The 15,618-nt window shown below is 35.3% G+C and overlaps 1 protein-coding gene across 2 annotated transcripts in view; it reads left to right on the top strand.

Moving 5' to 3' along the window:
* The window catches only part of TIAM1 (TIAM Rac1 associated GEF 1), a gene marked incomplete at its 5' end in the record, with an annotated part of 96,357 nt that overhangs the window by 55,413 nt on the left and 25,326 nt on the right, over positions 1-15,618 (top strand). For both annotated transcript variants that reach the window (XM_081328096.1, XM_081328095.1), the window contains 5 exons: positions 743-913; positions 7,334-7,438; positions 8,902-8,980; positions 12,494-12,580; positions 13,678-13,902. In XM_081328096.1, the coding sequence (XP_081184222.1) occupies positions 743-913; positions 7,334-7,438; positions 8,902-8,980; positions 12,494-12,580; positions 13,678-13,902 (667 nt within the window). The remainder of the gene's footprint in view (positions 1-742; positions 914-7,333; positions 7,439-8,901; positions 8,981-12,493; positions 12,581-13,677; positions 13,903-15,618) is intronic.

Here is a 15,618-nt window from a genome sequence, read left to right as displayed (position 1 = left end):
TCATAGAGACCTCAGCTAATTAATTTTTCTCTATAGTTGATTAGTATGTATAGTTTAGTGAGACTTCATTTTTGATAAATACAGTTCTGTTTTATCTTTTTTGTATTGTATGTGCATAACTGAAACTGAATTTTGAAACATTATTACTTAGGGCCAGTGGGCATATTTTTAATTGAGCAAATGGGATTTAACAGTGTGATACCATTTAAAACTAATGGAAATTCCATACATCTATCACTTGATAGAAATGGTAACCTCAAGGTCTAGTTTAAACTTACAAAAGCAGCAAACATTTGAAATGAATGCTATAGTTTGCCACAGGACATTCGTAATTCTAAATCAGCCAATTCCATAGTGAATTTATCACCTTGATTTATTTCTGTCGTATTAATACAAGAAAATGTTAGCTTTAACTTCAGGGGCCCAACTCCAACACATGCAAGAAATTCAGGAGAAACAGGCTTCCCATTGGGAATCCAATGCATGTATGGAATTGTTCCATCAAAGAAAGTGATCCTTTCCCCAAATGTTGGGAAATTGCTAAGAAAACTGACACCTGGACGATTTGCTGACAGTCCTTAGGTTTTTCTATTCAGCACCAGGTGACTAATTCCCCATGTGTAATAAAATGCATTAGATTTTATAATTTAATTTGATAGAAAATAACTCTACCTCAATAAGCTTGTTCTTAATTGGAAAAGCTGAGTTACATTTAATAAAAAAAATTCATTCCTTTTTTCAGAGAGAAAAAGAAGTAGCCCTCACTACTGTCCATCCTCATAATCCTGACTCTGACATCTGGGTTCATGAGTATTTTACACCATCATGGTATTGCCTGCCAAATAACCAGTCGGCTTTGACTGTCATCCACCCAGGAGACACAGCAAGAGATGTCCTGGAAATGATTTGCAAGGTAAAGTAATAAACTATACATAAATAAATACAATTGTGTGTTTGTGTGTGGGGAACTTTATAGAATTGGTATCCAATTGGTAATTCAAATGGTATTATTTGAAATGATAAGAAATTATTTATAGATGGCTCCAATTTCAAAGCATTTCCACTAAAGCCAGCAGTTCTGTGAATTTTTCCCTTATATGCAAATACATTGGATAAAAAATAAAGCAGTGCATTTTCCATATCTGAATGATCTGTATTTTAATAAATGCATGGAAAGTGTACATTTGAAGATTTTGAGCTTGAAAATCACACTGAAATCTGCTTTCCTTCCTAATATATTGTTGAAAGATGGGAAAAGGAGAAATGCTTCAGCTGTAATTCATTATACTCTTATCTTTTCAACTAGATTTAATGCAATTAAATTCAATGTCAGTATAATCTGAATTTAGATGATTTAGTGGAAAACATTTCTAAAGGCAATAAATATTGGAGAAAATAGTTGCTCTGATATACTTGCATTTCATAGCTTCCTGTAATCTATCTCTTTGCATGCAGGGAATTAATTGTGTGAGACATTCATATTAATAATGTCTGCCTGCAGATAGTCTTTGGTCAACAACCTCTTGTTCAGCAACTGTTTGAAGTTAAGACAGTGCAGAACAACTGGCAGCTTTGACCAGTTCTCAAAGTTTTAGCTATCCCAGCACCCTTATGGTCATGTGATCATGATCTAGGTGCTTGAAAACTGGCTCACACAATGTTTGCATCATTCTTCTGTCACGTGTCCCATTTGTGACCTTCCCTGCCAGTTTCCCAAAATCAAAGTCAATGGGGAAGATGGCAAGGAAAGTTGCAAGTTGCTCAGGTAAATCTCCCCCAACCCTGCCTCCTCCCTCAACCCCTCTGCTCATGCACCCTCCCCGGCTACCTGTGCACTTTTATGCACCCTCCTTGAACCTCACTATGCATGTACTGGACCTCCCCTGCCTGCAGCAACCTCCCCAACACCTGGCATTAATTTAATTTAATTTAATTTATTACATTTTTATACTGCCCTTCTCCCGAGGGACTCAGAGTGGTGTACAGGGCAATAAATATTAAAAACAAAATACAAAAGTTAAAAAACAATTAAATATTATGCCTGGTATATACAGTAATTAAAAACCATGTTAAACCCCAACCCCCCAACCCATCAAACCAGGCCGGATTGCTCAAATAAATAAGTTTTTAGATCCCGCCGGAAGGAGCGAAGGTCGGGGGCCATCTGGAGCTCGACCGGCAAGCGGTTCCAAAGGTCTGGCGTGCCCACAGAGAACGCCCTCCCCCTAGGGGCCACCAATCGACATTCTTTGATCAGAGGCACCCTGAGGAGGCCTGCCCTCCTCACGCCATTAGCACCTGAAGCCCTGCCCTCCTCACGCCATGCCCCTGTCACACCTTTCCCACCAGTTGTGCACCCTCTCACTCCTTCTTCTGCCCGGCAGCAGCGGACTTGCAACTTCCTGTCAGCTTTCCGACTGACTTTGCGGAAGTTCCAAGAAGGTGCTTGTCCGATGATCCACAATCCTCGCTTAATGACAACAGTGGGGACTGCAGGAATTACTCATTCATGTAGATACTAAATAATGTTATATTTGAAAATGACGTGGCTCTGTTCATACAAAACAAACCAAGATTCAGAAACTTAGTTCAGTCCCTGGCTTTATATACGAGCAGCAATCAGAAGTCTCTGTTTAGATATAGCAGTTTGGAAACAACATAAGCTCTTTGTAGCAAGTTCTGCTGTTGGAAAAAGTCAAACATGCCCTCAGATAGTTTATAGCTATATAAGTCAATAATAATTTCAGGCTATCATTTTCTGTCAATATGTTCACTGTGTGAAGTATAGGTAAAGGTAAAGGTTCCCCCGCACATGCGTGCTAGTCGTTTCCGATTCTAGGGGCCAGTGCTCATCTCCGTTTCAAAGCCGAAGAGCCAGCGCTTGTCCGAGGACGTCTCCGTGGTCATGTGGCCGGCATGACTGGACGCCAAAGGCGCACGGAACGCTGTTACCTTCCCACCGGAGTGGTCCCTATTTTTCTACTTGCATTTTTACGTGCTTTCGAACTGCTAGGTTGGCAGAAGCTGGGACGAGTAACAGGCGCTCACTCTGTTACGCGGCACTCGGGATTCGACCCGCCAAACTGCCGACCTTCTGATCGACAAGCTCAGTGTCCTAACCCACTGAGCCACCGCGTCCCTTTCGTGTGATATATAGTATACCTGTGCATATATGTCAACATTCTTTTCATCAGGCTGTGAAATGTCAGTTTCTCTAAGCAGCAAGTATCTTTCAACTCACCTCTTGTTCCAAGATGGTATTGACAGAACAAATATTCAGTATGATATGTATATGTATATTCAATATACTATGCATACTGTTTTTGATTAACCCATGAATCTATATGTCCAAAATTGTTCTGGATTCTCAGGCGGGATCTGATGTATACAGATGTGGAAATAAATCTTGATGGGCAGGTTTTTAATTGTTGAACTTTTTCAATACTGTTCCTTCACATTAACAATTTATTCTCAAGCTTTACCCCTAGGTTATTTCTACTAGTAGAATTCAAGATTAATGTAATGTAAAGATTAATGTAAAGACTATTTGCTGTATTGCAACAAATTGAACTAATAATTTTTCTCCAAATTAAATTTTTACACTTGAGAAAAGAATAATTAGAAAATGATGTGCAATGTAATTCACAAAGTATAGGAGGAATGGATGTACAGTTATAATTTAGAAAATCATCACTGTTATCCATGGTGTTCATCCCCAATAACATGAAGTATTGTACAATGTACATGATATTCTGTATTTTCTGTATTCAAATTATATCTTAAGGCAGATTTGCATATACTGTGTGCAAAAGGTCTAATTTAGTTAAATCATATATCATTTAGTAAATAGATTTCTATAAATAGATATTCTTGAAGAAAAATATTTCATTAACACTTATTTATAAAAATCAAATGATTTTTTTTAAAAAAATGTACACAATAGAAAACATTTAACAGTGATCTTAGCAATAATTTTATTTTTAGAACTTTTATATAAATAGTAATTTTGTACAGGTAGTAACTTGCATACATAGCAAAGATAGAACATGAGAAGTTCCCCCCCTTCTTTAGTTTACAGTATGTAAAATGTAAGCACATACTTTATATGAGACCAGTGTTAAATTGTTTTAAATGAATTCACTTTGGCTAAACTGGTTTGTGATTCACACTATGTATCTGTCTCTTTCTTTCTGAATTATCTATGTATGAAAATGCTGATGGTTCTGTCTTCCCTGTAACATCTACTAATGAATCTTTCTCTTCTGTCTCTTGCATTCAGCTCATTCTTTTTCCTTTAATTCTCTGAACCACATCATTTCACATCAGTTTGCCATCTGCCATCTGAGAATCAGTCGAGTTCTGGTATAGTAAACATTTCACGCTCTACAGTTCATATAGCTTCTTCATGCTCTAGATGTTGTAAAGACTCCCATATTGTAATTTTTACCTGGATCATGGGAACTAAAGATGAAAATTCTAACCTTTGCTAAATGTTCAGGACTGTAATTACTGCTAGCAGTAAATATGCTTTGATTTTGATGGTATGTACTATCCATTCACGTACAAAAGGAGACCCAATACTCAATTTAACACCATGTAGTTTTATATAAAAAGAAGTGGATTCCACCCCTCTCATTTCCAAGCAGGTGTGGATAAGATTACTGTCTAAAATTGAACCTACCACTATTCAATCCAGAGAATGCAGAGTTTAACGGATCTGTCACTCTGATCTGGTTTTTGTATCATGCTAAGTTATTGTCTTGTGAGAACCCAGCTGATTGTGGTATTCTATAGACGAAGTTTAAACAAAGCATGAGCTTAGCTCAATGTGTGAATTCAGTCATTGGAAAGCAGTTTAATCCTGTAACCACTAATAACAAGTCTACTACTTCAAGACAAAAAAAAACAGACTATTCCATGTTAACAATATCAGTCCTAAAGTTTAAAGTGCTAGGGAAAAGAAATACCTTAACTTTCTTCCCATATGTCTCCCTCATACAAAGTGAACTATAAATTCCCCACCCTCCAATAAGAAGGTGTCCAAAAACTGCCTTTTATCAGCATATGATAGATATCAGTATTTAGTATGATGTTCCCAAGACATTAATTAGTCTGTCCACTTTAGATTGAATTTTCCTGCCATGTCTTTTTGGCTTCTGCATTTAGAAGTTGAATGAGGTGCAGAATGTACACAAGCTTCCATGGATCAGTAACTCCCAAAAGGCTATTGGGAGGTCATCAATTCCATTTATGTGGTTTTATTTCTTTGTTCTTGTCCTAGCCTCTGAAGTTCTGTTTTAATGTGTTTGAGAAATATTCAGGTTTCTCAAACATTGTCTTCATCAATTACATGTTGTATCTAATCTGCTTTCTTATTGGTAGCTTGAATTTATCTGGATTTATTTTGGAAGGGATGGACATTAAGAACAATAAAGCAGAAGATAACACCTGATATTGCATGTATGAACTGTTGCTTGCACACAATGAGATGGCTTTCATTTCTTCGGTTTACTGTAGAGGTTTACAAAGCAGAGAGCAAATTTCAGGCTCAGTACATAGAGGAAATATGATTTTTTTTATACTTAGAGGAAGAAATCTTCATCTGTCTTGGGTGCTGCATTCCAGAAGATACATAGGCTTCCCGTTGTGCTTGCAATCATAATGGAATATAGCCTAGAATTCTCTGAATTGATTACAAATGAAGATTGTAATCAATGAGTACTTCCGGGCAAGACAATATCTTCTGTTTGGTATAAATCAGGGGTAGGCAACCTCAGCTCTTTTATGACTCATGGATTTCAGCTCCCAGAATTCCTGAGTAAGCTGACTCAGGAATTCTGGGAATCGAAGTCCATGAGTCATAAAAGAGCCGAGGTTGCCTACCCCTGGTATAAATGTAATAAGTCACACTGGAACTCATGTCATAAGATTCTATTAATTAGAAAACGTTGTAGGAGAAGTGCTGTGTTAATCTATGGTAGTATAGAAATAGGAGTCTACTACACCTTCTCTAACTAACAAAATACTAAAAGCATAAGTTTTCATGACTTGCAACCTTTTACTAAAACCTGTTAGAAAAATGCTACAAGACTTCTGTTGTTGTTTACTGTTGATTTGTGTGAATCAGAATAGAATTTGTGCAGGCCTACCTAATGTGAATAACTATTGTGTCTTTAGGAGTGTGGGTAAATAGCAGTCCTAATTTGCCCAGATTTTTTTATCCAAGACATGTCGTTTTCTTTGTGCCCAATCAAGAAAATGAAAAATGTGTGTGTGTAAGTTATCAAACATCCTTTTAATGCCAAGATATTGTAAATGCAGCCTTACAGCTCCTGTTATGTGGCTTTTGATCTCAGCAAGAATATGGCAGTGCTACCCTTGGTTATGTTTCTTGGACCTTTAATTCCAGAAGAAAAATAAGATTGGCTTTTTTTTTCAGCACAGAACCTCCTATTGCATTATTATAGCTGAATCACAGTGGGCAATTCTTTAAAGAAAGGATTCGTATTTTTTCATTTGAAGGAAAGAATGTTTGAGGGCATTCAAGAATAGGAAAGAGAAATATGCAAGTTAGTGGTACAATAATAAGGACATTGGCTGATATAATTGGTTAAATGAACATTATAGCAGATTTAGGCTTATAATGTTTTCGATGAGAAGAAAATATACTTGTTTGATTTGGTTTTGTAATTATTTCAGCCCATTAAGAAATAACTTTGGAATGGTACCTTTGGTCATCATTGATCAACTGTATTTTTAGTCTACTTTAATCAGTAATGGGCAATTAACTTGGAAATACCATAACCTATGGCTAATTATAACTAATTAATTTTATTTATATAAATTATTTTAGATGAGAAAAGATTTTGGGAATTCATCAAGTATGGTTTGTTTCAGAACAATGTTTTCATAATAAATGGAATTTATGTTACTAATGTTCCCCTTTACACTCAGAATTATAATATATTTAATGACCTATTTAGAGACAATGGATACATTTAGTAGCAAACTAGGTTGTATTATACGTAACATGAGGTTTTTATTGGGAAATAAGAGAAAGAAACTGGTTAATTTTAGTATTAAGTTTAGTACATGTATTTCCACCCAGATGGTGATGTTTCTGTTCAGAATAATGTTGTTGCCTTTTCAAATTAGGGAGTCAAATGTGACCAGTTCTCTTTTGAGCATCAATAAAGTATTTTTCTTGAGTTGTTTAGACAATAATTGTAAACTTTTCCTTTTAACTAGAGCAGAGTTTTCCCTCCATTAAGAGATGCACTGCACTAAAAAAAATATTTATTGATATGGACATTTATTTTCTTTTTTCTTTCAGGCACATCAGTTGGATTACTCAGCTCACTATCTGCGTCTCAAGTTCCTTATAGGAAAACAAATGGAATGGTACATACCAAAGGCAGAAGAAGATATTTATGAATTGGTAATGTGGAACTTATATAGATGTCCTATATATATTGTTTCAAATAGAACTTAGGAAAAAAAGAGATTGCTGTCACCGTATCTTGTGTCCTTTTGATATTAAGAACTCTAAATATAGAGCAAGATAAATTGAGCTTGTGTATAGTGGAACAAAGGAGCATCCTTAGTTTTAGTATATTGTTCCATCTTTCAGAGAGTTCACAGAAGTAGATAGGCTGCTCTGCTCTAGTAGATAAATATTAGCTGAGCTAATATCACTAGAGAGCATGGGATTTGAATTCAAGTCCCCTTGCTTATAATAATAAGCAAGTCTAAGCCCTTCAGATGTCTTTCGGCTATAATACCCAGAATTCCCAGCTAAGGCAACCCCTCTGTTTGGAGAATTGTAGTTTTAATACATGACATTAAATTTAAGAAATAAGCTACTTCAGGACGTGCTGACATTACTGTCACTCTTATTCACTAATTTCTTATATTGAGAGAGGGAAGAAAAATGGGCTGTATGAAAAGGAGGAAAATAAATAGATATTGATGGAAGAAAGAAGTGAAAGTAGACATTAAAGATGAAGAAAAAATATATCTTGCATTAGGGAGCATAAATTAAAGTAGGAGGATATGCTTCAAAATATTGTTAGATTTACATTTTATAATCTTACAGCGCTCTGAAGTAATGTGACTGGGATACATATACATATACATATACGTGTGTGTGTGTGTGTGTGTGTGTGTGTGTGTGTGTGTGTGTATGTTAAATGTTTGTTAAGTATTTAGATTACCTTGCTAGGCCCCAAACATGGGACAAATCTTATTTCCTGTTTCAGCCTAACCCAAGGCCATCAACAGGCAGTAGTCACAGCAGTGACAGCTCATATTTGTGTAATTTTTTTGGATTGCTTTAATTCTCCCTTTAATTCTTTGTTAGCAATCCAAAAAATTTACATACACACATATATATCTCAAAAAAATAAAGGGAACACTTAAACAACACAATGTACTGTATTTAATAGTAGGATGTCTTATCTTGTGTTCCCTTTATTTTTTTGAGCAGTATGTATCTATCTCTATCTCTATCTCTATCTATCTCTATCTCTATCTCTATCTCTATCTCTATCTCTATCTCTATCTCTATCTCTATCTCTATCTCTATCTCTATCTCTATCTCTATCTCTATCTATCTATCTCTCAGTGTGTGTACACACACACACACTGATCTATAGAGGAAATGATTGAGATTATGTGATAAAGAAGGAATATTGTGCAAATTCAGTTTATTAGCTGAAAATTACATGGTAGTTATCAGGAGCTGAGGTCCACATAACCCAATTAGAACTTTACCATACTGTGATTTTTTTCTTCTCATCTCTGTGTTTTTTCTACATTCAAAAAGGATGATGCATGAAAAATGGCAAGGAGTAGTATAATTCTCTGTAACTAACTCTTTCTAAAAATGTGTTGGCTTTTCAGTTATATAAAGAAATTGAAATCTGTGAGAAAATTACACAGAAAATTCAGCTTGAAAAATCTGACACATTGGATAACTATGGTGAGTTTATATTTGTATACATTTGTATATCAAGTTTTCCCTTACACATGTATCATAAAATACTTTAATATTTATTTATTTATTTTATTTTAATTCCATTTATATCCCGCCCTTCTCCGAAGACTCAGGGCGGCTTACAAGCTTAGCAGTAGCCTTCATTCTATGTATATGCCTGCTTATTAGGGCTTTCACACACCCCCTAAGCGGCATTATTACAAAGTCAGCTTAATTGCCCCCAACAATCTGGGTCCTCATTTTACCAACCTCGGAGGGATGGAAGGCTGAGTCAACCTTGAGCCTGGTGGGATGCGAACCTGCACTAATTGCAGGCAGCTGGTGTTACTTAAGGAGGCATTAGCCCACTGCTCCACCAAGGCTCTTCACAACAGCAACTTTCTTTTATCTAGTAGCTTCTAGAAGTGTTGACTGCAAGCCATGGCATTCTGAACAGGTAATGGGGGTTGTGAATTATGAAGCTGAAATCTTTAAAAGCCTTATTGAATCTAGTCTGTAGCCAGATCTGAGGATGATCATTTTAGGTGGCTAACTGTGATTATACTGGCCATCTTTCCATTTATAAAATACAGAAAGAGGCGCTGCTGAAAAATAATCCACTTTTCAGGGGAGAAAGAAAGTAACTTTTCATACTGAAGGTAGGGGATAAAACTGTGCACTGCTAAGTATAAAAACATTAATCTTCAATGTTGAAACTTTCAGAAAATGTAACAATTTCATGAAATCATAAAAGGCCACTGAGTTCATTCCCTATGGTCTTCCAAATTAAAGCATTCCCAAAAGATTGCTATTCAGCCAGTTAGTGAAGGTTAATTCACAATCTCTCTCTATAATTGATTTTACTGTCAAACTTTCAGGAGTTTTTAACACTTTTCAAGAAACCTTTTCATACATTTTTTTTTCAGTCTGGCTAACTTAAATTTACTATTCCTGTTGTGCACTCGAGTGTGTGAAGGTCTTGATTTTTTTTTAGTGTGATATATTTTCAAGTATTAGAAAAGTGTTATAGTCCATCTTACCTAGCATTTCTCAAAGTTAAACTTACTTAACTCCTTCAGTCTCTCTCTATGAGACCTCATATCTAGTCCCGTCATCCTTGTTGTTCTCTGAGCCTGTATTAGTTGTTCTGAATCTGTCCCAAATTGTAGCACTTAAGATGGTAGCTGATCAAAACAGAGTGAAATGGAATAACTACTTTTTATGATTTAATACTTGATGTCACTTGATGCAGCCAAAAATTGCCTTTGCTTCCTGTGCAGCTTCATCACTAGAATTATGTCAACTATTATTCCATAAACTTTGCACAAGTACAATCATATAGCAGGGTATTCTCCATTCCTAAATGTCATGTGGCAGCTCTAAGTAGCATTTCAAATGCTAAGAAGAACATTTTTTTCACTAGTTGACCTTTCTTTGGAAGTTCCTTAAGAAAAAGATACCGATCTATTAAAGCTTTCTTTTGGACGATTAACCATTTATTCTTTCAAGATGATATTCTTTGCAGCTGGCAAAGAGTTAGGGTTATTGACCTCTAGCTGTACTGTATTTCTTTATCAACATCATGGTGTTCTGAGGAATCCCACTTGTTTTTACACTAAGTCAGCTCCAAAACATTTTTTCCTCTATTTTGTCATGGCTTGGTGCATATTTAGGCATAATTTAGATTATTTTATTCATTTATTTATTAAACAAATTTATATAGCTGCCCAGCTCACACATAGCTGACTCCAGACCTTACAACAATGTTCAGAGAATTTACTTTCATAGTACGTCCTTAATTTTAAAAAATGAAATTTTGTTTGCAACTCTTCACCCTCTTTATAGTCTGTCTGAAAGAATAATCTTATTTAACAATCCAGGGAAAGCTGCATCCTGCAAATGAATCACTACTGTAGCTTTGAAAGTAATGATGCTATCAATGATATCTTTAATAAAGTCAATTAAGTTTCCAGCACACTTTTATAAACCAGCAGATGGTCAATGGTAGGCCTAATTCAGGTTATATTACTGTAGAATAATATAGATAATACATCTGGCCAATTCCTTCCTTTGTCTTCAGTGACAGTGTCCTTGCATTGTAAACTGAAAATGATTCTTGATTTTTTTTCCTTGGGATTTTTGGTTTGCTTAAGATGTTTTAGAGGAATTTAGTTGGCTGTGTGCTACAGTGATACTGTGTAGTTGTAGTCTCTTGGTTATTTCTGAAATCCTTTTGATTTATGGGTGTGTAATCCTTTTCATAGGTTGTATTGGTTGTGTTAAAGCAGATTATGTGGCTATGCACTTTTTGATAAAGTTGTGTTGTTATCTATTTTGTTGGAATATGTTTTATAGGTCTGTTTTTTGTTTCTGGCATACTGGGTTGCTGCAGTGTGTTTGGACTCATCTGAATAATGTTCTTTCATAGCTTCTTTTATGAGAAGTTGGGTTGTTGCTTTGGTGGCTGAGCACTAGGTTGCTTTGTGTTATTTTCTGATAGACGTGGGTTTCTAATTTGCCGTCATTTCCTGTTCTGGTGAGGATATCCAGGAAGAGTAATATGCTCTTTTTCATCTTTTCTTGTCAATGTTATTCCTTGGCAGATTTTGTTCACTGTCTCATGTACCTGTTGTAATTGTTCGTTTTTTATTACCATGAAGGCAGTGGTGGGATTCAGCCGGTTCGTACCACTTCGGCAGAACCGGTAGCTAATTTTTTGTTGCCCAAGCCCAGAATGGACTTCCAGAAGCAGCATCCACACAGAGAACTGGTTGTTCACATATTTGAATCCCACCACTGGATGAAGGTGTCATCTACATAATGGACCCATACTTTGAATTGTATGTATAGCTTCTAGATATCGCATCACAGCCTCTGCTATGAATCCTGAGACCGATAATCCCATGAGTGATCCACTTTAATATCTGTTTCTCCATTTTTATACTATAAATATTTTTATACCCAAATCTCCAAACTAGCATCCAATATAGTAAAGCTGTTTTTCTCTCATACATACTGTTGATTTTCCTGATGACTGCCAGATTTTAATAGTGAACTTTTAAAACCAAAGGCAACCAATTTGCATGCTATTGTTTCCAAGATTCTACATAAACTTGAAAGTTTTGTGTCATTAATTAAAAAAATACAACATCTGAGTCCTATTTTACAGCATTTATTATATAATGTATACACATATGACTGCAAGTGAGTGTACATGCTATTTAACATACCCAATGTTCCCAACATATATGTTTTGTATGTATGCAAAGTCTGAAGAAGAGAATCATAACATTTAAGCAAAAAAACCATTACTGCTGGGAGAAGTGTTATAATCTGAAGAAATGGTTGTATAACTCATATTATTTATTGTGTTATTCTGTTATTACTTGAATAAGATTTTTCCTTTTTGTGTGGGAATCAGCAAATAAAAATAGTTTGCTTGCAGAGAATCAAATGCTTCATTTTAAATGTGTTGCTTAAAATATTAACAAATATTCTTATTTTTTTATATTTTAACAGGTTTTTCTCTATCCTCTATAGAAGAAGAAGGGATTCGTCGTCTCCATGTCAATAGTGTCAAAGAAACAGGTCTGGCTTTTAAAAAAGGTATGATGCTAGAACCTGTGTCATACATTCTTCTCTAAAATATCTTCAGCATTCAAGGATTTCCCTCCTCTGGTATTCAAGAATATACCATATACCTTATACCATTTTTACCGTGTAAAAATAATTTGTGAATCTCTATAAGAAATAGTGATTCTTTTAAAATTATATATGTATTCATTATATTTTAGTTATTTTATATATAATAACAGGTTAGTGTATACTTTTTTGCCATTGAAAATTCATGATCTTAAATTTATTGTATCTTTAAACATCTTTCCTAATTTAACAGGTAACAAAGCTATGGTTCATTGAATTCTGAGTTATGTACATGAAGTTGCTGAGTTTCTGGTCAAACATTACAATATATATAATCTTACAAATTCTCTATCCAGACCTATGCAATTTAACATTCCTACAGTGCTGAACAATTGTGTATGTGAGTGGGAAGCTCCATTAAATTTTAACAACAACAACATGAATAAATCTGTGAAATAGACTGATTCCAAAAAGAATGAGACCAAACTATATACTCTCCCCTCATTTATTCACCCTATATCCCTATATGTGGAAAATATTGAATACTTATTCACAAAAGTCACCTTGCAAATGGTACTTATTTATCTACTCTCATATAACATGCTTTTGAACTGCTAGGTGGGCAGAAGCTGAGGCAAGTGATGGGAGTTCACCCCACCACTCAGTGCTAGAACTCGAATCTCCGTAGCAAAGACCATCTCTAGCATCATTAAATCACAGAGACACCGTGCTTCTATAATTTCAAAGTATTTGTATAGGAATAGAATAGCTGCAGTGACTTCTTTGCAAACTGTGCTTAGTATTTGGCTGTCATATATGCCAAGGTTTATTGCGATTCAGGTACTGTTGGACTAGATTAGTACAGTAGAATGCATCTGTGAATGTTGTCTGGAACTGTTTCATTAATGATCAGTAAAATGCTTTTTATCTCAAAATACAGAATGTACAGGAAATGAAAGGATTTGTTCTTTGGTGTCTATGACTTAAGGAAAATAAAAATCCTAACATTTAGGTACAGAGCAACCCTTGTTGAGCTTTAATATGTCCCTTTTCCTTTTCAGGTCTGAAAGCAGGTGATGAAATAGTTGAAATTAATAAGAAGGCTGCTGAAGACCTGAACTCAGCCATGCTAAGAGATGTTCTTGTTCGGCCTTCTCTGTGCCTTATTGTACAGACTTATCCTGAGAGAGAGGCAGGGCAGCATCGAATGTACTTACCACCTCGGCGGGCAGATGGTTCTTTTGACTTGACTGACAGTCCATTGAAATCTGTATGCAGTGCCCAAGGTACCCATGTTTATTGCCATGAGATTAGCTTACATTAGGATTTTTCTCTACTGAAGCATGCCGTATGTAACCACTTAAGAGTAAAAAGTACTCTAGACCTTTGTGTAAGCAAATTCCAGGTTATGCTTGTTGTTTCACCATGTAAAAGTGCTAGATATCAGCATTATTTAGTAGTTCAAAATAAGGGATCTACAGTTGGAAGTAACTACAGTGATTTGTCATATATGATATTAGTTGTTTCAGGATAATCAATCGTAGTGCTGGATTAAAAAGAACAGGGACTTTCTGTTTATATGCTGGACTACAGAATGTTAAGAACAGATTCAAATTTTTAAATTCTTTTCTCTGAAGAGATTCATCCTTCACGTGTATAGATATTCACAATTGGATGGTGAAGAGTGGGGAATTTTTCTGCATAATTAAAAATAATTTAATTATACAACGTATAAATCTGAGTGTAAAAATGTAGAGTATGTCTGTAAAAGAAGTATGAAAAGAAAAGGCTTGTGGTTTTGAAAACGGAAGTGGCCATATTTATAAAATAAAATAATAAAAATATAGGTGGATAACAATATATCTATCTCCCAGCTAGGTGGCAGCACCTAGCAGTCTTGAAAAACTAAGAAGGTCTCATCTATTTTGTACTTGGGACACAGAAGACAGCAAAGGCAATTCAACGTGGATATGGAAGTCACTAGGAATCAATCTTGACTTGAGGACATTTTATCTTTTACACAGTTATTTTTGTTCTATATCTATATCTAAAGAAACTTGATAAAAATATAGAATTTTAGGATACCACTGCTTGGTCTCTGTCTCATATATACCAACAAAAACATACATCAAAATATATTTGGCCACAAGATGTCAGTACCGACCTATATGGAAATTCATTCACTGTAGGTATTATTTGTTACATTAAGTATACTTGACAATAACAAAACGAAGCTAAAAGGTTATTAACAATGCAGTGAAAATAGACCTTCAAAATAGACCTTTTATACAACTTGGGAAGCAAGTCCCTTTGTATTCACAGAATATACACTGCATAGAACTTTTTATTGAGGGCCAAAAATATTTAAAGTTACAAAGGGCCCCTCACGTTTGAATGACAGCAAGTTGCATATGTTTGTTGCATAGCAATAAAGCAACTTGGGTTCAGAACAGTTTGGCAACATAAATTCTGAGTGTACCTGTGTTATATAACACACTAAGAGGACATTGCAAGTGCATGGATAAAACCAATGTCTAAATGTGAACAGCATGTATTATCTAAGCAGCAGAATTCACTAGTCATGCCTTTGGTGAAGCCAGAGAACTGTCAAATATACTCCTTGTAGAGACCAAAAGTACTGCCGGTCCTATGACCTCAGAACACACACCGTCATGGGTATGCGTTTCAGGAAGCCAGACTTTTTCTATCACTTGTTCTTGTGCTATTCATCTTCCTTTACTGTATTTTTGATGTGGGAAAATTAATAAATTCTAGTAGTGTACATGTTTTTTTAGAGATTCTTCCACACTGAAAGGACTTTTCTATTGAAGCCATTTGCCTTGCTTTTTCTGATAAGATAAATTGGAGAAATCTTCAGAGAAATTTCCTTGGGGAAAAGGAACTCATTCAAATAACCTGACTGCAAGTCTTCAAGACTTGGAAAGTTAAACTCATTTTGAATTGGACTATCTCACTGCCTTATTTTGGGCTACCTGAAATTT

Source organism: Vipera berus (assembly GCF_964194415.1).
Source record: "Vipera berus genome assembly, chromosome: 4".
Lineage (NCBI taxonomy): Eukaryota > Metazoa > Chordata > Lepidosauria > Squamata > Viperidae > Vipera > Vipera berus.
This window is presented reverse-complemented; position numbering and strand designations above follow the sequence as displayed.